The 23,089-nt window shown below is 32.7% G+C and overlaps 3 protein-coding genes, 1 long non-coding RNA gene and 1 pseudogene across 4 annotated transcripts in view; 3 read left to right on the plus strand and 2 right to left on the minus strand.

Annotated features, from left to right (window-relative positions):
- LOC145973801 (uncharacterized) lies at nucleotides 1-6,770 on the minus strand (annotated as a pseudogene).
- The window catches only part of LOC145973432 (uncharacterized), a 234,534-nt gene continuing 215,847 nt past the window's right edge, over nucleotides 4,403-23,089 (plus strand). The window contains exon 1 of the mRNA XM_083102806.1: nucleotides 4,403-4,425. The gene's annotated coding sequence lies outside the window, so the exon portion shown is untranslated. The remainder of the gene's footprint in view (nucleotides 4,426-23,089) is intronic.
- Nucleotides 12,799-17,124, plus strand: LOC145973042 (uncharacterized). The gene is made up of 4 exons (XR_014439344.1): nucleotides 12,799-12,973; nucleotides 14,163-14,236; nucleotides 16,743-16,947; nucleotides 17,035-17,124. It is a non-coding gene; the product is annotated as an uncharacterized LOC145973042 (long non-coding RNA).
- LOC145973802 (uncharacterized) lies at nucleotides 18,412-21,455 on the minus strand. The gene is made up of 3 exons (XM_083103373.1): nucleotides 18,716-21,455; nucleotides 18,532-18,653; nucleotides 18,412-18,448 (listed from the first exon to the last, which is right to left on the minus strand). The coding sequence occupies exons 1-3, from the start codon at nucleotides 19,205-19,207 to the stop codon at nucleotides 18,412-18,414; spliced, it is 651 nt and encodes a 216-aa protein (XP_082959499.1). The 5' UTR covers nucleotides 19,208-21,455.
- On the plus strand, nucleotides 19,792-22,229 carry LOC145973100 (uncharacterized). The gene has a single exon (XM_083102289.1). The coding sequence runs from the start codon at nucleotides 21,147-21,149 to the stop codon at nucleotides 22,227-22,229; it is 1,083 nt and encodes a 360-aa protein (XP_082958415.1). The 5' UTR covers nucleotides 19,792-21,146.

Consider the following 23,089-nt stretch of genomic DNA (forward strand, 5'->3'; position numbering starts at 1 on the left):
TTAGTTTTTATTGTTATTATTGCTGCGTTCCTTTGCTCTTCTTAATCATTTTTGAATCGCTTCTTCGCAATCTTTATTGGTGGAGTTTGGAATACTCTTTTTAGTAGAACCTGTAATATGTTAAAAACAAATTAACAATTAGAAAATTGTATATAGATAATATATTTATTTTAATTATTTATGTTTTATTTGTTATATATTTTTATTTATATTTATTTATTATATATTTTTTAATATTTATTTTTTGATTTTATTTGATAATTATCTTGACGTTTTGATCAGTCTAGTCTCTCATCAGTATGATTTTTATTCCTTGATATTATTATAATTAATGCAAATTTAATTTTTAAATAAGTTATTAATAAGAAACGTGATATTTCTAACAGTGGTTTTAAGATTAAACAAAATCTTTTTCTTTTAATGATACATGGAAACTGTTTAATTTCTTACCAACTGATGAAATTTCGTTTTGGTCATTTGACATTGATGAGCAGCAGGTCAAAAAAAGGAAGTGATCGATAAAATTGTTCAGTAACAAATCATCGAAATCACGCGGTTCACTACGGACTTATATAATAATTTAAATTAAAAATATTTAATAATTATAAAGCGCAGAAAATTCTGCACTAAGTTCAAAATATATCTAAATATACAAAGTATAATTTGATATACAAGATGTCCCATTTTAACTTACACAGCAAATATCTCTTGAACAATGTATAAAAATATTTCAAACAAAAGTTGTAAAATTTCGAAGAAGAAAGTTAGTGCTATTAATTTTTTCCTAAAGGGTGAGTTTCTAAGTTATTTGAAGGTCTTTTTTTTAATAAAACTATCTTATTTTTTTATATAAATCCGTTTTTTATATAAATAGATTATTAACGCCAACTTCTTTCTTCCTCGAAATCCTACAACTTTTGTCTGAAATATTTTTCTCTAAAATATATTGTTTAAGAGATATTTTGCTGTGTATATTAAAAAAATTATATACTTTGTATATGTTATTAACTCTCTAATGGAATTTAATAGTGTTATAACTACATATATAATTATAAATATTATAACTAAATATAATTAAATATAGAAAGTATAATTTGATATATGTATATACTATAGTACAGCGGTTAACCTTTTTCACGATGCGGACCCCTTCTTATCACATTATTTTCATGCGGCCTCCCAAGTATTAAGTAATGTAAAATTAAGTTTCTTGAAAATAAATTTTCAGAAATTTTCATGTTAGAAAAAAAAATCTGGAAGAATCCGCACTTACCTTAATTTAAAGTTGAAAAACACAGCACAAACCAATTCTTTGTCAAAACGCAATAATTAAAATTATTAGGAAATTTAAAAATGTTATCTATTTTCTATTTTGTAATTGTCCGAATTAAAATATTTTTATTACATGTATTTCTTTTAGTCTTTACTACTATAATCTACTCATACACAAAGAGAGTAATGCAAAAAAAAATGACACGCGACTCACAGACTCACAATCAAGGACCGCTTATATCATGCGTCCGTGTGCGCGCAACCAAGTGCCGCTCGACCAAACGCACACATACGCCTGAGATAAACGGTTCACGTACTTCATGTGATTGTTTTTGCATTACTTCCCCAACGATGATTACACATAAGTTCGTAAACTTTGTGTTTTTTCCGCTATTTCTTCGAGCTTTTGCGGATCCCCTGTGAGGACATCGCGGACCCTCAGGGATCCGCGGACCCCAGGTTAAGAACCGCTGCTCTATAGTATATATACAGGGCGATCCTGAAAAACGTTATGTCTGTAAAATGACGTATTCCTGACACCATTCTAAGACAATTTTTCCTTTACCAAAATTTGATTTGAAGCGTAGTTTTTGAATTATGAGCAAAAATAGTTAGTAAATCACGCGTCGGGTACAGAAGGCACGCAGGAGCGGCGCGGCGTGCCGCGAGCGCGGGCGCAGCTGACCGCCCGACGGGTGATTACCACTGCATGAGTCGCTAACTATTTTATCTTATAACATAAAATTATGCTTTAAATAAAATTTTGGTAAAGAAGAAAATGTCTTAGAATTACGTCAGAAATATGTGTTCCTTAAAATAACGTTATTTTAATCATGAAAAGTTGTTCCGGACCGCCGGCCGTCCGACGTTGCAATCAGCTGATTGCTACACGCGATGTGTGTATGGCGGAGTGTGTGCGTAAGAGAGAGAGAGAGAGAGAGAGAGAAAGAGGGAAAGAGGGAAAGAGGGAGGGTAGGAGGGACAGACATTCATACACACGCACGCACTTTTTTTCTCGCTCTCTTTCTCTCTTTTACGCAACACTCATACACTCTCTCATTCAGTCTCTCACTCACACTCTCTCGGTCACTCACTCACTCACTCACCTGCTTACTCACTTGCTCACTCACCTTGTAGCAGCGTAGCGAATCTTCATGCTATGTATTGTTGTTATCTGCTGCACGGTTATGATTGCTAGAGATGCGCGACACATCGAAATTTTTTCGATTATTAGTCTCACACTCGATTGACACAATACAGATTACACGATAACGAGTTTACTGTTTATTCACTCACTATTGATTTATCGATACCAAAAATTACTTTCAAAGAAACGCGAATGCAAACAGCATATGACTCGACGCGAAGCGACGGACCGCGGAGACTGCGCGACCACAAGAGTTATGTTGCCAGAAACGCGACACGCGACATCTAACAAACGACTTGCGCGTGGCGCGTGATTGACGCGAGATAAGACGAACGATCGGCTAAAACCTTCGCATTGCGAATGCGGTAGAAAACATGAAACGTATAATGACATACTTAAAAAATTAATTATTTATTATAAATAATAACTATTTCTAATTATAATAAATAATTATTATTTTAAAAAGCATGTGTTGTACGTTATTACGTTTTCGAAATTATTGCATTCACGATGCGAAGATTTAAGTCAATCGCAAGAATAATATAATTAAAATTACATTTGGAAAAATTTATTTTTATTCTGCTCACAATGAAATGTTCCAACGTGAAAATGTATTGGTCGCTCTGAAAAGAGCGGATTGACTAAAAAAAATTTTAAAGCAGATGCTCAAAATGCCCGCCATCCATCCTAATGCAAGCTCTCATGCGTTTTAATAAGTTTCTTTCGACGTTTTCCATTATTTCTTCGTCAATATTATTAAGGTTCTTCCAGATATTTTAACTGGAAGAACCTACGTCGATTTATTAACAGAAAATCTATTACATTTCTTAGAAGCTCTCATGCGTTTTAATAAGTTTCTTTCGACGTTTTAGATTATTTCTTCGTCAATATTATTAAGGTTCTTCCAGATATTTTAACTGGAAGAACCTACGTCGATTTATTAACAGAAAATCTACCACATTTCTTAGAAGATGTGCCATTATTTGAAAGAAACGATATTATCTTCCAACAAGACGGTGCTGGGCCACACAACGCCAGGATCGTTACGAATTACTTAAACGAGAATTTTCCCGGACGCTGGATGGGTCGGTACGGCCCGATACGTTGGCCCGCAAGATCTCCGGATCTCAATCCTCTAGATTTTTTCTTATGGGGATACTGCAAGGAAGTAATTTATAAAACGCTTCCCGAAGATATTGAAGATCTGGAGACAAGATTACGATTCGCTATTTGGAATATTGACGAAGAAATAATGGAAAACGTCGAAAGAAACTTATTAAAACGCATGAGAGCTTGCATTAGGATGGATGGCGGGCATTTTGAGCATCTGCTTTAAAATTTTTTTTAGTCAATCCGCTCTTTTCAGAGCGACCAATACATTTTCACGTTGGAACATTTCATTGTGAGCAGAATAAAAATAAATTTTTCCAAATGTAATTTTAATTACATTATTCTTGCGATTGACTTAAATCTTCGCATCGTGAATGCAATAATTTCGAAAACGTAATAACGTACAACACATGCTTTTTAAAATAATAATTATTTATTATAATTAGAAATAGTTATTATTTATAATAAATAATTAATTTTTTAAGTATGTCATTATACGTTTCATGTTTTCTACCGCATTCGCAATGCGAAGGTTTTAGCCGATCGTTCGTCTTATCTCGCGTCAATCACGCGCCACGCGCAAGTCGTTTGTTAGATGTCGCGTGTCGCGTTTCTGGCAACATAACTCTTGTGGTCGCGCAGTCTCCGCGGTCCGTCGCTTCGCGTCGAGTTATATGCTGTTTGCATTCGCGTTTCTTTGAAAGTAATTTTTGGTATCGATAAATCAATAGTGAGTGAATAAACAGTAAACTCGTTATCGTGTAATCTGTATTGTGTCAATCGAGTGTGAGACTAATAATCGAAAAAATTTCGATGTGTCGCGCATCTCTAGCAATCATAACCGTGCAGCAGATAACAACAATACATAGCATGAAGATTCGCTACGCTGCTACAAGGTGAGTGAGCAAGTGAGTAAGCAGGTGAGTGAGTGAGTGAGTGACCGAGAGAGTGTGAGTGAGAGACTGAATGAGAGAGTGTATGAGTGTTGCGTAAAAGAGAGAAAGAGAGCGAGAAAAAAAGTGCGTGCGTGTGTATGAATGTCTGTCCCTCCTACCCTCCCTCTTTCCCTCTTTCTCTCTCTCTCTCTCTCTCTCTCTCTCTCTCTCTCTCTCTCTCTCTTACGCACACACTCCGCCATACACACATCGCGTGTAGCAATCAGCTGATTGCAACGTCGGACGGCCGGCGGTCCGGAATAACTTTTCATGATTAAAATAACGTTATTTTAAGGAACACATATTTCTGACGTAATTCTAAGACATTTTCTTCTTTACCAAAATTTTATTTAAAGCATAATTTTATGTTATAAGATAAAATAGTTAGCGACTCATGCAGTGGTAATCACCCGTCGGGCGGTCAGCTGCGCCCGCGCTCGCGGCACGCCGCGCCGCTCCTGCGTGCCTTCTGTACCCGACGCGTGATTTACTAACTATTTTTGCTCATAATTCAAAAACTATGAGCAAAAACTATGAGCTTCAAATCAAATTTTGGTAAAGGAAAAATTGTCTTAGAATGGTGTCAGGAATACGTCATTTTACAGACATAACGTTTTTCAGGATCGCCTTGTATATCAAATAATACATAATATATTTAGTTATAATACCAACAATCAAAATAACTAACAAAAAAGTCAGTTACAATTGATTCAACAATAATCTTCAATAAAACAGTGATTTTAAATAAGTTAAGTTAAAGATAATTTAATAAACTATTTACCAATTATTAAATCGGCTACTTTTAGTTTATTGAATGTTTTCTTTGCCCGCCTTCCTAACCAGCTGTAAGTAGCTGCAAGATCATTTGTTATTAGCAACTGTAAAGCTCTTTGTATAAAATTATATATTTCCACCAATCTTTGAAAATTCATTCATCTGCAAAATTCAAAATAAGAATAATATATTAATTAAAACTTTTAACTAATAATATTGTAATAAAATGTAAAAAAATGTAGCATGTATTTGAAAATAATAGATATTATAAAAAATTACTGCAACGTTAAAATTTTTTTCTAAATTTAGATATTCCTCAACACGAGCTAAATCTTCTTCAGTTCGTGCAGGAAAATCAAACACTTGCAAAAATGAGATTTCTTCTTGTACTTGATTCACATTATTATTTGCAACGAGATTATTAATAGAAGTAGTTAATTCCTGGAGTGTATTGCCACATATTTGCTTTTAGTAGATTTTGACAAATAATCTTTTTGAAATATTTCTCTAGAAAAATGGAATTTATTAATAAATTATTGAACATATGCGCGCGCGTAGTACGTAAATTCGATAATAAGTTTAACAAAAAATATATATAAACTGTAGATTAAATATACAGGCGGGTGTCACTTAATTCGCGCCCACTATTTACATAGTAATATTTTTCATGGAAAACCTTGTCAAAAAGTTCTGAACCTTTTTTTCTATAAAACAATAAAGGAATAATTATTGAGTAAAGTATAGTTAAATAGCGCTGAGCTTTAGCCTGGCGTGTGTTAGTGAGCCGCGCGCCTAGTAATGTGTGCTCGCGCACACTATTAGACCCGCGGTTCATTGACGCGCGTCAAGCTAAAGCTCGGCGCTGTTTGGCTATATTTTACTCAATAATTATTCCTTTATTATATGTTATAGAAAAAAAATGGATCAGAACTTTTTGACAAGGTTTTCCATGAGGAATATCACTGTGTAAATAGTGGGTACAAATTAAGTGGCATCCTCTATACATACTGCAATTGTATTGTAAATGTAGTGGACAACATTTGCATTCATTCATAAATGGCCGGTCATTGCTATTCAAATCTTCGTTATTATCAAAATCTACACATTATAATTTTAAATTTTAGACACAGTTAATTATTATGAAACTATATTATAAAAAATAATTTGAAAACCATTTGATTTTGAAGTGCCCTTTCGAAATTTCTCAGTATTTGACAATGTGCTAATATTATTAGTAGCTTCATCATTTCTCTTTTTTTTCGGCTTGGTTTTTATAAAAGTATTATTTTCTGAAGAAAAAAACAATTGAGGATCAAACTTTAAATGTAAATTTTTGTATTCATAAATTAATTGCTACTGTTTTATTTTATTTATAAAATTTTTATAAAATTTCTTTAATGTATCAGATAGATAAATGTATACAAACCGTTTGTTGGTTTCATACGTGGAGGAGTCGGTAATTTAGTGGCGAATTGGTTGTCATTGTTATTATCGTCTGACGACGATAAATTACTCCTCAAATGAGGAGCCATACGTTTTTATCGTGATTTTCCTTTTAGACACGGCTGATCTACCGCTGACATCAGAATTTATATCAGAAGAATATTCTGCCTTACGACATTTCTCTTTTGCTATTGAATAATTGTCTGAAACAAAATAATAAGTGACATATAACGTAACAAGGTACAATAAATAATTTTTTTATTAAAACATAATAAATAGTATATATTTACCGAAAGTTCCATGTCTTAGAATCCGAACAGGATATGAGGGCCAACAAGTATTTGGTTCTTTGTGATTTCTAATTGCTGCAGTTATTTTATCAAATGGAAGCGATGGCCAATAACACCTATTGTTAATTAACCAACTACATGGAACCGCTTCCACGGTATCTTCGTCCGTGAAAATAACGATTGTCCACGTTTTTGCCATATTTTTCTACACAACAATTTTCTCAACAATTTGTACATAACTGGGTGCATCCAGAAGTACGACCTTGAAGTGAGCGGTCGTGCTTCTGGATGCATCCAATAATTCCAGATCACAATAATTCCGAATATTATAAATGTAGAATCATACCATCAATAAAATTTATTTCACAAAAGAATAATTAATATATTTTTATTATTTTATATTCATAATTTAATATTAACATTTTTATTAATAATTTGTTAATTTTAATTATAAAATATTATAAATAGAATTGACATTACTTAAATATAAAATATAAAATTCAATCGACATTACTTAAATAATATTAAATTAAAATTTTTTAATATGTAAAAATAAAATCATAATCCGACCATAGAGAGTGAAGTAAAGGAAAAACAACAAATTTATCTTTAAATTGTAATCTGACACATTTATGCAATATTTCATTAATATTCCACCTTTGGAGATTGTTACTAATATTTTCCAAAATAAATGTATACCTAAATCAGAAGATTTACATGGTTCATTATAAAAAGCTGTTATTGATTCATATTTATTTCCTATTATTACTGCATTTTCACTGTCTATACTAGCAATATTTTTAATTAAAATGATGTCACCATTGTTTAACGTACAACAATTATCTGGTTTTTTTATTTTCAAAGTAAAATTAGGAAACACTATTTTTTCTCACTGACTTCTATATAAATTTCGATCTAAAGGGCTGTTATTATGTTTATTTAATAATTCGGGTTCGATGTTCAATTTATTTTCTTTGTTTAATTCTGCGAAGTTTTCTTCATATATACGATTTATTATTTGTTGTATCGATTTATCTTTTTTACGAATATATCCTTTTATTTTTTGCATATGATTTTCGAAGGGGTAGGCACTGTAAAACTGTCTTTGTAAAAGACCAAATTTTTTTACATCATGATATACATGTAACAAATTATGTATATTAATTGTACAATTGTCTTTACCATACAAAATGATAAAAGATTTTACAAAATAATTAAAAAGAGAATTAGCATAATCTAAATGTTTAATATGAGGAGATGATAAAATAGTTACAGCAACATTCAAACACATAAAATTGAGATAATTGTCATGACTGAGAACAGATTTTAAAACAACAGGCCCTGTGTATAGTAAAAATTGCCTGAATTCTGTTGCCTTCCACCTTCTACTTTCTTGTAACGATCTCGGTTTACGATTGAATTCTAATGGAATATTTTTAGCTTGATTTATTAATAAATCAGAAATTTGTGAAATTTGTGTATGAGAAAATTTTGTTGGTGGTTTATCAAAACACCACAAATGTATTAAAGTTCTTGTAACGCCCAGATCAATTAAGTGCATTGGCTCTACAGGAAAATCACTAATCATATTTAAATCTTTAATTAATTCAAGATCTGAAATTTTTGAATTTACATGATGTTCTTCTTGAGTTTTTGATCTAAATTCAAAATCGGTTCTATTATGAAATTTTCTAAAACTTGAAAAACAAACTTTACCATTAATATAATCCCCCTCAATATGACATTTTGTACATGAATAATAACCAGTATGACCTTTAGTAAATTTAATAAACGCCTTATCAGGCGTATCACATATAAAACCTTTAATTTTAAAGGGATAGTTAAATTCACTTATTGTTACACCATGCGTTGATAAATCGATAGCTTCATTGATAAAATCTTTTAGAAATACATTTGCATCATTTGGTTTTGTTTCTCCGTGATATGCCTACAATACCTACTTTACAACGATTTTCAACTAAACTGCATAATATTGGCCACAACTGTTGATTTGAACTTTTAAAAAGAGGTAAGCCATCAATATTTATATAAACTTCTACTTTTTGTAAATTTTTTAGTTATAGATGAAAAAAGTTTCTGAACGCAATTATTTAAACCGAAATGAAAATAATGTCCTAGTTCAACAATTTTTAAAGCTTTTTTTCTAGGAGTTTTCATTAATACGCGAGCATCCGAAGGCAAATTATTACGTTTTGACTTTAAAATACCTAATAATTCATTCAGAGCAATATGAGTAATTTTATTTTTCAGAGCCCAAGTAGCTAATTGAGATGCTAACGAAGATTCATTAGCTGTATTATTGAAATTTTTATAATTACTAATTAATTCATCGTTATTCAAAGTATTTTCATTACTCGAATCATTGTTGTTATCAGATTCATCATTATCTGAGTCAAAATTGTCTATATCATCTATATTGTTATCTATATTATCTATATTGTTATCTATATTATCTACTATATTGTTATCTATATTACCTATATTGTTATCTATATTATTATCTATGTTATCAATCTCAATATTGAAATCATTATCCAATTCAATGTAACCATCAATGCATGGTGTTGTAATAAATTCTTTATTAATATCATTATTTTTATTTGGCTCAACTTCCGAATAGCCCCTACCTCCGAATTTGATGAAACTTCTAGCATTTGAAGACTATAACAGAACACATTCATACCATAAAGGATTTTTTGCGGAAACGAGTAGAAGCAAAGAAACTCAAAAAAGAAAGTTTTCACATATTTCGCAAGAGATACTTATATAAATATCAGAAACGTATATATACACACACGCGCGCGCGCGCGTGTGTGTGTGTGTATGTGTGTGTATATACGTTTCTGATATTTATATATAAACTTAAGTTAAGTTGTATAAGTTAATTGAAATTTAGGTTTAAAGTTAAGATTAGGTACCTTGGCTACCGGCGGGGTGGTTGCAGGAGAAGGACCGAAGGCCCTCCTTGCACCCCCCCCGCGCGCGCGCGCGCGTGTGTGTGTGTGTATGTATGTGTGTATATACGTTTCTGATATTTATATAAGTATCTTTTGCGAAATATATGAAAACTTTCTTTTTTGAGTTTCTTTACTTCTACTCGTTTCCGCAAAAAATCCTTTATGGTGTGAATGTGTTCTGTTATAGTCTTCAAATGCTGGAAGTTTCATCAAATTCGGAGGTAGGGGCTATTCGGAAGTTTTACCTTTTATTTAAATATTGAGCAAAATCATCAGATTTAATTAAATTTATTGAAATATCTGTACAGGCTTTTGCGCGCCTGTAATATTTAGTAGAAATTTTAGGCATACTTACTTTTTATTTTCTGTATAACAGTCTCTAGCGCAATCTCCCAAAACCTGGTGGTCTTGCGCTCCAGAATTAAAACTCTATAAAATAAAAAATGTCTTAATTTATATTTAAAGGTACTTATTCTAAAGAATATAGAAAATAAGAATGTGTTCATGATGCATTTGTATTTCAGACTTTCATATTTTAAGTCTATGTGCTAACAATAAACTAAATTAATATTTTACTTATATGACAATACATATCTTTTATCAAGCAAGAATAGAATTTAAGGAGCCTATTCTGTAACTTTTAACAATGTTGTTATGCATTATTGCACAGATTTTGTGTATCATGTAATAGCTGCGCAATGATACACAACAACATATCATTAAAGGGTACAGAATAGATTCCTAAGTGTACAGTATTTATTTATTTGCTTATCGTGATTATAATTTCTTTTAAAAATATTATAAATATGTTATGAAATAGGTCTGCTTTGATATTGAATCTATTCAAAAATCATCGTTGGCTGAGATGTATTCACATAAGCTAAACACTGCCACATTTTTGAAATTAATTTATATTTTTAAACATTTTTATTGACATTTTTTGTTAATAGTAATATAAGCTAACTCAATAATATCCTAGATATATATCAAGGATTTTTCAGATTTTTACATATATTGTATCAAAATTACATATTATCAGTAAAAACACAATCTAACAGCAACATATAACATTATAATATGTTATATGTTCGTATTCAATAATATGTAACTGCAATGTAATGTGTCTTGTTTATAACAGTTACATTTGTTGAGTAGGAAATTATAATATTAATATATTATATATGTTGTTAGAATATGATATTTTACTGATGAGAATATATACAGGGTGACCCATTTTAACTTAGGCAGCCAAATAACTCGAAAAATAAGCAAGATAGAGAAAAATGTTTTAGACAAAAGTTGTATGGTTTCGAGGGGGCCATAAGATGGTATCATTGGTTTGACCTTGAAGAGTCATTTGAAGGTCACGTGAAGGTCACTTCAATTTTTTTAAATGGAACATCCTATATATTTTTGTACATTCTTGTAGCTCATCTCGAGAGCTTTCCAAAACACTATAATTAAGTACATTTTCGTTAAGTACTTTTTGAGTTATGAGGCTTGAAATAATTTCTTAATTTTACATAAACCGTAAAATATCTTGTAAAATATTCATTTTTCGATTACCTTACCTTAATAGTTTTATGTACAAAATAATGAGAGGAATCAATTGGTGTAAAGAAAACACATAGTTGTTTCGAAGAAAAAATATGTAATTTGCAATTAACAATTCCATATTTTTTCTTAAAAACAACTATGTGTTTTCTTTACACCAATTGATTCCTCTCATTATTTTGTACATAAAAGTATTAAGGTAAGATAATCGAAAAATGAATATTTTACAAGATATTTTACGGTTTATGTAAAATTAGGAAATTATTTCAAGCATCATAACTCAAAAAGTACTTAACGGAAAGGTACTTAATTATAGTGTTTTGGAAAGCTCTCGAAATAAGCTACAAGAATGTACAAAAATATATAGGGTATTCCATTTAAAAAAATTGAAGTGACCTTCACGTGACCTTCAAATGACTCTTCAAGGTCAAACCAATGATACCATATTATGGCCCCCTCGAAACCATACAACTTTTGTCTAAAACATTTTTCTCTATCTTGCTTATTTTTCGAGTTATTTGGCTGCCTAAGTTAAAATGGGTCACCCTGTATATGATTTTGATACAGCACAGAAATCTGAAATATGTATTATGCATGCATATATAAGATATATTATTCATTTTGTTAGCTTATCATAATTACTATAACAAAAAATGTCAATAAAATTATCTACAAATATAAATTGTTTTCAAAAATGCGATAGTTAAAGCTTTTGTGAATATTTCTCAATCAATGATGACTTATTTCAAACAGAATCAATATTATCGAAGCAGAATTACATCTTTATTTTAAAATAAATTATAATCATCCCAAATAGCACAGTACATCTTATGGACATTCATTTTACGTCCATTTTACGATCATATATCCATGGAAATATATCCATAAAACAGTTGTCCATTGTACGTCCATATAAGTACGTACATTGTCTAATAATAAATGTACATCCAGTGGACATCCATTTGAAATCCACTTTATATAATTAATTTATGGATATATACTATACGTCCAATGGATGTTCGTACATGGACTTGTTTTGGATTATTCATTTTTGTTCCAAAAAGGATGAAAATTTACAAATTCTTTATCGTAATTCATCTGTAATATTATAATAAATAATAAGTATTACATGATAATAAGTATTACATAAAATTCATTGTTTGCATTTGTGATCAAAAAATTAACACTAACAATTATTGTGTGTAATGCACGATTCATATTTAGTTCACGAGTTGCATAGCCAATGGTAAAAAAGAAAATAATATTACAAATGGCAGAGCTAATAATATCGATCGTCGTCACAGCGCGCGACACGCGCGACACGTTGATCGATGCTCGATTACCGCTATTTCCTGAAAGTGAACGTTTGGATTCCAATCGTGAGATTCAGTGAAGTATTATAATCAATCAGCCGTTTTAACGGCTACAAAATAGAGAGGATACGACTGTATGGATACAAGAATTAAAACTGTAAGTATATGTATAATTGTGTAGTACATGTGTTTTACACGTATTTGTAAAAATTATTTGGGCAATTTTATAACCTAAAAATTTGGTATTTTATTGATACATGTATTTCTTGTTATCAAACAAGAATAGAATACAATTAAGTGTACAGTACTATTTATTCATTTGCTTATCGTGATTATAATTTATTTTAAAACAAAGATGTAATTCTGCTTCGATAATATTGATTCTGTTTGAAATAAGTCATCATTGATGGAGAAATATTCACAATGTGCTGTTAGGGTAGATAATTTTATTGACATTTTTTGTTATAGTAATTATGGCAAGCTAACAAAATGAATTATATATCTTATATATGTATGCATATTTTAGATTTCTGTGCTGAATCAAAATCATATACATATTCTCATCAGTAAAATATCATACTCTAACAACATATATAATATATTAATGTTATAATTTCCTACTCAACAAATGTAACTGTTATAAACAAGACACATTACATTGCAGTTACATATTATTGAATACGAAATTATAACATTATAATGTTATATGTTACTGTTATATTGTATTTTTATTGAGAATATGTAATTTTGATACAATATATGTAAAAATCTGAAAAATGCTTGATATATATCTAGTATATTATTGATTTTGTTAGCTTATAATTATTACTATTAACAAAAATGTCAATAAAAATGTTTAAAAATATAAATTAATTTCAAAAATGTGTCAGTGTTTAGCTTATGTGAATACATCTCAGCCAACGATGATTTTTGAATAGATTCAATATCAAAGCAGAACTATTTCATAATATATTTATAATATTTTTAAAAAAGATTATAATTACGATAAGCAAATAAATAAATACTGTACACTTAGGAATCTATTCTATATTTTAATGATATGTTGTTGTGTATCATTGCGCAGCTATTATATGATACACAAAATCTGTGCAGTAATGCATAACAACATTGTTAAAAGTTACAGAATAGGCTCCTTAAACTCTATTCTTGCTTGATAAAAAATATGTATTGTCATATAAATAAAGTATTAATTTAATTTATTGTTAGCACATAGACTTAAAATATGAAAGTTTAAAATACAAATGCATCATGAACACATTCTTATTTTCTATATTCTTTAGAATAAGTACTTTTAAATATAAATTAAGACATTTTTTATTTTATAGAGTTTTAATTCTGGAGCGCAAGACCACCAGGTTTTGGGAGATTGCACTAGAGACTGTTATACAGAAAATAAAAAGTAAGTATGCCTAAAATTTCTACTAAATATTACAGGCGCGCAAAAGCCTGTACAGATATTTCAATAAATTTAATTAAATCTGATGATTTTGCTCAATTTTTAAATAAAAATAATGATATTAATAAAGAATTTCTTACAACACCATGCATTGATGGTCACATTGAATTGGATAATGATTTCACTATTGAGATTGATAACATAGATAATAATATAGATAACAATATAAGTAATATAGATAACAATATAGCAGATAATATAGATAACAATATAGATAACAATATAGATGATATAGAAAATTTTGACTCAGATAATGATGAATCTGATAACAACAATGATTCGAATAATGAAAATACTTTGAATAACGATGAATTAATTAGTAATAAAAATTTCAATAATACAGCTAATGAATCTTCGTTAGCATCTCAATTAGCTACTTGGGCTCTGAAAAATAAAATTACTCATACTGCTCTGAATGAATTATTAGGTATTTTAAAGTCAAAACATAATGATTTGCCTTCGGATGCTCGCGTATTAATGAAAACTCCTAGAAAAATAGCTTTAAAAATTGTTGAACCAGGACATTATTTTCATTTCGGTTTAAATAATTGCGTTCAAAAACTTTTTTCATTTATAACTTTAAAAAATTTACAAGTAGAAGTTTATATAAATATTGATGGCTTACCTCTTTTTAAAAGTTCAAATCAACAGTTGTGGCCAATATTATGCAGTTTAGTTGAAAATCGTTGTAAAGTAGGTATTGTAGGCATATCACGGAGAAACAAAACCAAATGATGCAAATGTATTTCTAAAAGATTTTATCAATGAAGCTATCGATTTATCAACGCATGGTGTAACAATAAGTGAATTTAACTATCCCTTTAAAATTAAAGGTTTTATATGTGATACGCCTGATAAGGCGTTTATTAAATTTACTAAAGGTCATACTGGTTATTATTCATGTACAAAATGTCATATTGAGGGGGATTATATTAATGGTAAAGTTTGTTTTTCAAGTTTTAGAAAATTTCATAATAGAACCGATTTTGAATTTAGATCAAAAACTCAAGAAGAACATCATGTAAATTCAAAAATTTCAGATCTTGAATTAATTAAAGATTTAAATATGATTAGTGATTTTCCTGTAGAGCCAATGCACTTAATTGATCTGGGCGTTACAAGAACTTTAATACATTTGTGGTGTTTTGATAAACCACCAACAAAATTTTCTCATACACAAATTTCACAAATTTCTGATTTATTAATAAATCAAGCTAAAAATATTCCATTAGAATTCAATCGTAAACCGAGATCGTTACAAGAAAGTAGAAGGTGGAAGGCAACAGAATTCAGGCAATTTTTACTATACACAGGGCCTGTTGTTTTAAAATCTGTTCTCAGTCATGACAATTATCTCAATTTTATGTGTTTGAATGTTGCTGTAACTATTTTATCATCTCCTCATATTAAACATTTAGATTATGCTAATTCTCTTTTTAATTATTTTGTAAAATCTTTTATCATTTTGTATGGTAAAGACAATTGTACAATTAATATACATAATTTGTTACATGTATATCATGATGTAAAAAAATTTGGTCTTTTACAAAGACAGTTTTACAGTGCCTACCCCTTCGAAAATCATATGCAAAAAATAAAAGGATATATTCGTAAAAAAGATAAATCGATACAACAAATAATAAATCGTATATATGAAGAAAACTTCGCAGAATTAAACAAAGAAAATAAATTGAACATCGAACCCGAATTATTAAATAAACATAATAACAGCCCTTTAGATCGAAATTTATATAGAAGTCAGTGAGAAAAAATAGTGTTTCCTAATTTTACTTTGAAAATAAAAAAACCAGATAATTGTTGTACGTTAAACAATGGTGACATCATTTTAATTAAAAATATTGCTAGTATAGACAGTGAAAATGCAGTAATAATAGGAAATAAATATGAATCAATAACAGCTTTTTATAATGAACCATGTAAATCTTCTGATTTAGGTATACATTTATTTTGGAAAATATTAGTAACAATCTCCAAAGGTGGAATATTAATGAAATATTGCATAAATGTGTCAGATTACAATTTAAAGATAAATTTGTTGTTTTTCCTTTACTTCACTCTCTATGGTCGGATTATGATTTTATTTTTACATATTAAAAAATTTTAATTTAATATTATTTAAGTAATGTCGATTGAATTTTATATTTTATATTTAAGTAATGTCAATTCTATTTATAATATTTTATAATTAAAATTAACAAATTATTAATAAAAATGTTAATATTAAATTATGAATATAAAATAATAAAAATATATTAATTATTCTTTTGTGAAATAAATTTTATTGATGGTATGATTCTACATTTATAATATTCGGAATTATTGTGATCTGGAATTATTGGATGCATCCAGAAGCACGACCGCTCACTTCAAGGTCGTACTTCTGGATGCACCCAGTTATGTACAAATTGTTGAGAAAATTGTTGTGTAGAAAAATATGGCAAAAACGTGGACAATCGTTATTTTCACGGACGAAGATACCGTGGAAGCGGTTCCATGTAGTTGGTTAATTAACAATAGGTGTTATTGGCCATCGCTTCCATTTGATAAAATAACTGCAGCAATTAGAAATCACAAAGAACCAAATACTTGTTGGCCCTCATATCCTGTTCGGATTCTAAGACATGGAACTTTCGGTAAATATATACTATTTATTATGTTTTAATAAAAAAATTATTTATTGTACCTTGTTACGTTATATGTCACTTATTATTTTGTTTCAGACAATTATTCAATAGCAAAAGAGAAATGTCGTAAAGCAGAATATTCTTCTGATATAAGTAGTAAGACTAAGCCGGTTCTAACGCAGGGGCTCCGAGGGGGGGTGAGGGGCGAGGGGGAACCGCGGGCGGGGGGGTGACGTCACGCGGGGGGGGGGGGATGACGTAACGCGGGGGGGGGGTGATGACGTCACGCGGGGGGTGATGACGTCACGCGGGGATGATGACGTCACGCGGGGATGATGACGTCACGTGCGGGGGATGATGACGTCACGTGCGGGGGATGATGACATCACATGCGGGGGATGATGACGTCACGTGCGGGGATGATGACGTCACGCGGGGATGATGACGTCACGCGGGGGATGATGACGTTACGCGGGGGATGATGACGTCACGCGGGGGATGATGACGTCACATGCGGGAAGGGGGGATCGCGGCGCGACCGGTGGACGAGGGGGTCCGCGCGGGTAGGGGGATCCGCGGCGCGAGCGATGGACGAGGGTGTCCGCGCGGGTAGGGGGAATCCGCGGCGCGAGCGATGGACGAAGGGGTCCGCGGGGGTAGGGGGGATCCGCGGCGCGAGCGATGGACGAGGGGGTCCGCGCGGGTAGGGGGGATCCGCGGAAAGAAGACGGTGGTGTGAGAAGAATAGCGCTACGTGTGGGAAAAGGATAGCGTAAAGTGTTTGTGAAGAGGACAGTGCGACAAGGATGGCATCAACGTGTGACAAGGATGGCGTCAACGTGGGACAAGGTTGATGCATTGTAAGATGCCACATAGGTGGGAGCAGGACGACGCAAAGGTAAGTGAGTGAGTGATAGCGGCGAGCTTGTGAATGAGAGAGAACGATAATAGCGCGAAGAGAACGCATACGAAAGAGAACTATAATATCGCGAGAACAACGTGTGCGAGAGAGAACGATAATAGCTAAGATAACGCGTGCGAGCGAGAACGAAGATATCGCGAGACTTACAACTAACGCGAGACTTATTGTTGGAACGATAGCGCGTACGAAAGAGAGAGAGAACGATATCGCTATACTTACAACTAGCGCAAGAGAGACGCAAGGGATGGGAACGCAAGGAGAGGCGCGTAAATAAATACATTTCTTTTCAATACTAAATATAACATTTATTTTAAAATGTGTGCGTGTATTATACAATTTGTGTTTTGTGTGTGTGTGTGTATGTGTGTGTGTGTGTGTGTGTGTGTCTAATAAAATAATAATATAATAATATAAAATTTAAAATTTAAAAAATATAATAATAATAAGAATAGTAATATAATAATAAAATAAAAATATAAAAATATAAAATATATATATATATATGGGGAGGGGGCGATGCACCGGACTAAAGGGACGCCGCTCCTAGAAGGCTAAGGGGTCGATGTGCCGGGCTGAGTGGAGCCGCTCCTGGAACAGAAAAAGACATTTGAATAGTTTTTTAATAATTTATTTTAGAACTTTTGATGTATTATAAATTGAAAGTTACTTACAATACTTTCCATGGCATTTTCCATTCACCGTTATACAATACACACAATTTATATTTTGATGCAGGTTTGGATTCACATATCTGTTTATCCTCTCGTCGACCATTCATATCATCGCGTAAACTCTAAAATCAAACATATTAATTTTATGTTTTAAATTTATAACACATCGACAAAAATATTTTACCTTCAACGTTTCCAATTTCCGCCGTAGTATATTCTCATGATCATCTTCTTTCAATTTTTCAAAATCTTCTATTAATTCGAGATTTTCACGCAGTTTGTTTCCAATACAATTTACTTTAGAATGATTAGGTTCTATATTGAAACATTTACATCCATGATATTTTGCAAAATCTCGCGCACATATTTCTCGAGCTAGAAGAAATGTCCTCAACGAATTTGTGCGAGGTTTTTCCAAGCCGAGCTCTTGATGTCTTATAAACTGAACGATTGAAGTTTCTAGATTCTTCTTTGAAAGTTGTTCCCGCTCGTATTGAAGTAATTCTTCATCATCACTAGTCCGAAAACGGAAATCAGGTTTCCCATCGGATGATCCCTCCTCCATTTCTCTCTCCTCTCTCTCTCTCTCCATCTCATCCATTTCTCTCTCTCTTTCCATCCAATAATCATCATCATCCGTATCGTCATCGATGATAATAACATCGTCTTCAGCCATTGCACTAACGTAACACAAGACTAACGAAACACAGAACAACGAAAGAAATAATATTCTAATGTCGCAGACTCCTCTTCATTATATATCTTTTAATATCTTTTGTCTCATTCCAACTAGAGCATCACGTCTCATCTACCTCAGCATTTCTCTACATCTTTAGCGGAGCGTGTTGAGAAAAATATAACTATTCTTATTCGTATGGAAGGAAAGAATTAAAATCATAGATGGAATAAAAATAATTATTTATTGCAAGCATCATAAAGAATATCATTTCCAGCGCATGTTAATAATTCACAATCGATTAATGATTCACTGTTAAAGACATCACTATCGCGTATCGTTTTTACAGCATCGCATACAGTAGTAATATTGTTACGTCGTAAAACAGTTTCAAATTGTTTAAACTTTTCATTCACGAGATACGTATTCTCGCATAACCAATTATGCATATGATCGATACAATTTTCAAAATTAAATAAATGTAATAATGTCGGTGGTTTCATGTACAAAGAATTGTCACATAATGTGAGTTTTACAATTTTCGATTGATACATTTCGATCGATAAATCTCCAATCCTTAATGCTAGAGCAGTCGATTGTAGAAATTGTTCAATGTCTGCTTGCTTCTGCATCAACAAATTCCACGTTGAAAAAGGCAACACTATTTGATTGCCTCGATTATCACCGAGAATCAGTTCCACGTACGACACAGCTCCAACGCTTATTCCAATGTCCAAATACTTGTACGACGTTGGGGTTAGAGCGTATCTTCTTCCAAGTATGCGAGTCGCACGACGAGGCTGAATGCTATAAAAATATATAAATTAGATCAATATTTAAAAAAAATTAATAAATAAAATGTTTAAAGATCGAAACTTACGTGTCACATTTTTGCTTCTTACACGGTGGAGTTTCACCGTTTCGAATCGGAACGTAAAAATTCATGTTGATTTCTTCAGTGAACCTTTCACACGCGCGATTGATGCAATACTGATCGTATTAGAATTAATATCAATTCAAATAGTATCGCAAATTGCAATGTAGAGGGGATTATTGCTGACACGACATTTTAATTTCCTCTAAAATTTTGTCGCGCCGATATACGGCTGCGATGACATCATCATCCCTAGAACAAAGATTTAGCTGAATTCGCTAAAATCGAGCGCCGATGTACGGCTGCTCCCGACGCAACCACGTTAGATTTTTCAAATGTATGTGACAAAACGCGAAATTATCAAGGTTAAATTGCAAACGCTACTCCGGGAATTTTTTAAGATGAAATCATTCTAGAATGTTCGATGATATGCATGAGACAGTATATAAATCATGCCGTCAAGGTTAAAACACACATCACCCCTAGACAAAGATTTAGCTGAATGTGCTAAAATCGTGCGCCGATGTACGGCTGCTCCCGACGCAACCACGTCAGATTTTTTCAAATGTACGTGACAAAACGTAAAATTTTCAAGGTTAAATTGCGCATCAGAACAAAGATTTAGCTGAATGCGCTAAAATCGAGCGTCGATGTACGGCTGCTCCTGATGCAATCACGTCAGATTTTTCAAATGTACGTGACAAAACGCGAAATTTTCAAGGTTAAGATGTGCATCGGAACAAAGATTAACCGCCAAGGTTAAAACGCACATCACCCCTAGACAAAGATTTAGCTAAATGTGCTAAAATCAAGCGCCGTTTTACGGCTGCTCCCGATGCAACCACATCAGATTTTTCAAATGTACGTGACAAAACGCGAAATTATCAAGGTTAAATTGCAGACGCTACTCCGGGGAATTTTTTAAGATGAAATCATTCTAGAATGTTCGATGATATGCACGAGACAGTATATAAATCATGATCAAGAGGCACGCCCCGCCAGTAATTTTGCTAAAGTACATCCGGAACTATCATTGGGAAGCGCATTTCGCAAGTGTGTTACAATATGGAGGAACAAAATTTGCGAGAGCAATCCACATTGATTGATTCGCTGGAAGATTACATTGTGTGGGAACAACGATGCGACCAATACATCGAGTCGTTGGAAGAGCAAAGTCGCATCAAGCGACCGCGATTATCGATCGGAAATCGACAATCGCTGATTGCTCGGATCGCGCGCCTCGAAGGGTTGAAAAATTCGGTACGTGGACGTTTCGTACACGCGGGTGCCGGATGTAGCGCGCGTCAAAATAGACTTGTGTGGCGCGAGATTGATACGGCGTTCGAGAGTCGCGTATCGACTGGCGCGGTGATAAACTATAATCACATTGAACCTCGCCAATTTCTCGATGACGCCAAAGACATAGTGATAGAACATGTGCAGGACGTTATGAAAAAACACTGTAATGTGAAAGTGAACACTATATTTAACGGTGAATTCGTGGCTGGGGATAAACACGCCAACAAAAGTATCAATACGCGAAACTATGAACTCTTTCGCACATCCGATTTACGCGAGTGGTACGAACGGCGTGTTATCGAACCCACCCTAGCGTCTCTGGAAGAGTTTCAGGAACGCGATAGCGGGTGGGCTTTGTCGCGAATACTAAATTTAACTGTAAATATAAATAAGTATAATCCTATGCGTGCGGGGTGTCACATCAAATTACCGCGGGAGATTATGTTGAAAAGAGCGGTGATTAATGTACAATCTAAAGACAATGCGTGTTTCGCGTGGGCAGTGGTCGCCGCCCTATACCCCGCCGAAAGAGACACGAATCGGGAATCATCGTACCCGCATTACACGACAGTGCTGAATCTCCAGAACATTGAGTTTCCAGTGACTATGAACCAAATAAAAAATTTTGAACTTGCCAATAACATTTCGATCAACGTCTACAACATCGAAGACAAGAACAGCATTGTCCCGATGCGTCTTTCGCAGCAGAAGCAGGACAAGCATATCAACTTGCTTTACATTGAAGACGACAACAGCGTCGGACATTTTGCATGGATTAAGAATTTATCCCGGCTCGTGAGTTCACAACTGAGCAAACAGGATCACAAGAAATATATATGCGACCGGTAAGTTTAATTTATATTGAATAATTATAGGTTATATACACTTTGTTATATAAATCTTTAAAAAATTTTTCTTTTACAGATGCCTGCACTATTTTAATTCGGACGCCAAGTTGCAGTCGCATACGGTCGACTGCGGAAAGATGAACGATTGCGCTGTCCGATTGCCGAGCGATAAGGACAAGTGGTTATCGTTCAACAACTTTAATCGGAAGGAGCGGCTCCCGTTCGTCGTGTACGCCGACCTGGAATGCGTTCTGGCCAAGATGGATGAAGAACAGCGAAATTTGCGTCAACATCACCAAGTATTTAGTATAGCTTATTATGTACATTGTTCATACGACGAATATTTATCGGCGTACCATTCGCGTCGTAGCGCCGATTGTATAGCATGGTTCGCCGCAGACCTCAAAAATTTAGCGTTACGTGTAAAAAATATTTTAAAAACAAATGTCCCCATGGTAAATTTGACGTCCGAAGAGTGGGAGAAATTCCATAGCGCCACTCAATGTCATATATGCGAAAAACCGTTCGTGCAAGACGATACACGCGTTCGCGATCATTGCCATCTGACCGGGCGGTACAGAGGTCCAGCACACTCAAATTGCAATTTAAATTATAAAGAATCTTTTTGTATTCCCATAGTTTTTCACAATTTATCCGGTTATGATTCACATTTCATTATCGAGGAAATAGCCACATCGTTCGAAGGGAAAATCGAGTTACTTCCGATAACAAAAGAGAAATATATTTCGTTTACAAAAGATGTTTGTATGGATGAAGAATCAAAAAATCATGTAAAATTACGTTTCATCGATTCATTCAAATTTCTCGCATCGAGTCTCGACAAATTGGCATCGTTTTTGG

The sequence above is a fragment of the Camponotus vicinus genome, unplaced genomic scaffold (genome assembly GCF_025532165.1).
Source record: "Camponotus vicinus isolate PSW18456_S1 unplaced genomic scaffold, iyCamVici1.0 SCAF_6, whole genome shotgun sequence".
Lineage (NCBI taxonomy): Eukaryota > Metazoa > Arthropoda > Insecta > Hymenoptera > Formicidae > Camponotus > Camponotus vicinus.

Excerpts from the sequence above, each read along its gene's own strand:
- LOC145973802 (XM_083103373.1), bottom strand. The coding sequence starts at position 19,207 with ATGGCTGAAGACGATGTTATTATCATCGATGACGATACGGATGATGAT. Across the intron at positions 18,654-18,715 it reads GGAAATTGGAAACGTTGAAG|AGTTTACGCGATGATATGAA; the intron begins GTAAAATATTTT and ends GTTTGATTTTAG. Across the intron at positions 18,449-18,531 it reads AAAATGCCATGGAAAGTATT|GAGCGGCTCCACTCAGCCCG; the intron begins GTAAGTAACTTT and ends TTTCTGTTCCAG.
- LOC145973100 (XM_083102289.1), top strand. The coding sequence starts at position 21,147 with ATGGAGGAACAAAATTTGCGAGAGCAATCCACATTGATTGATTCGCTG.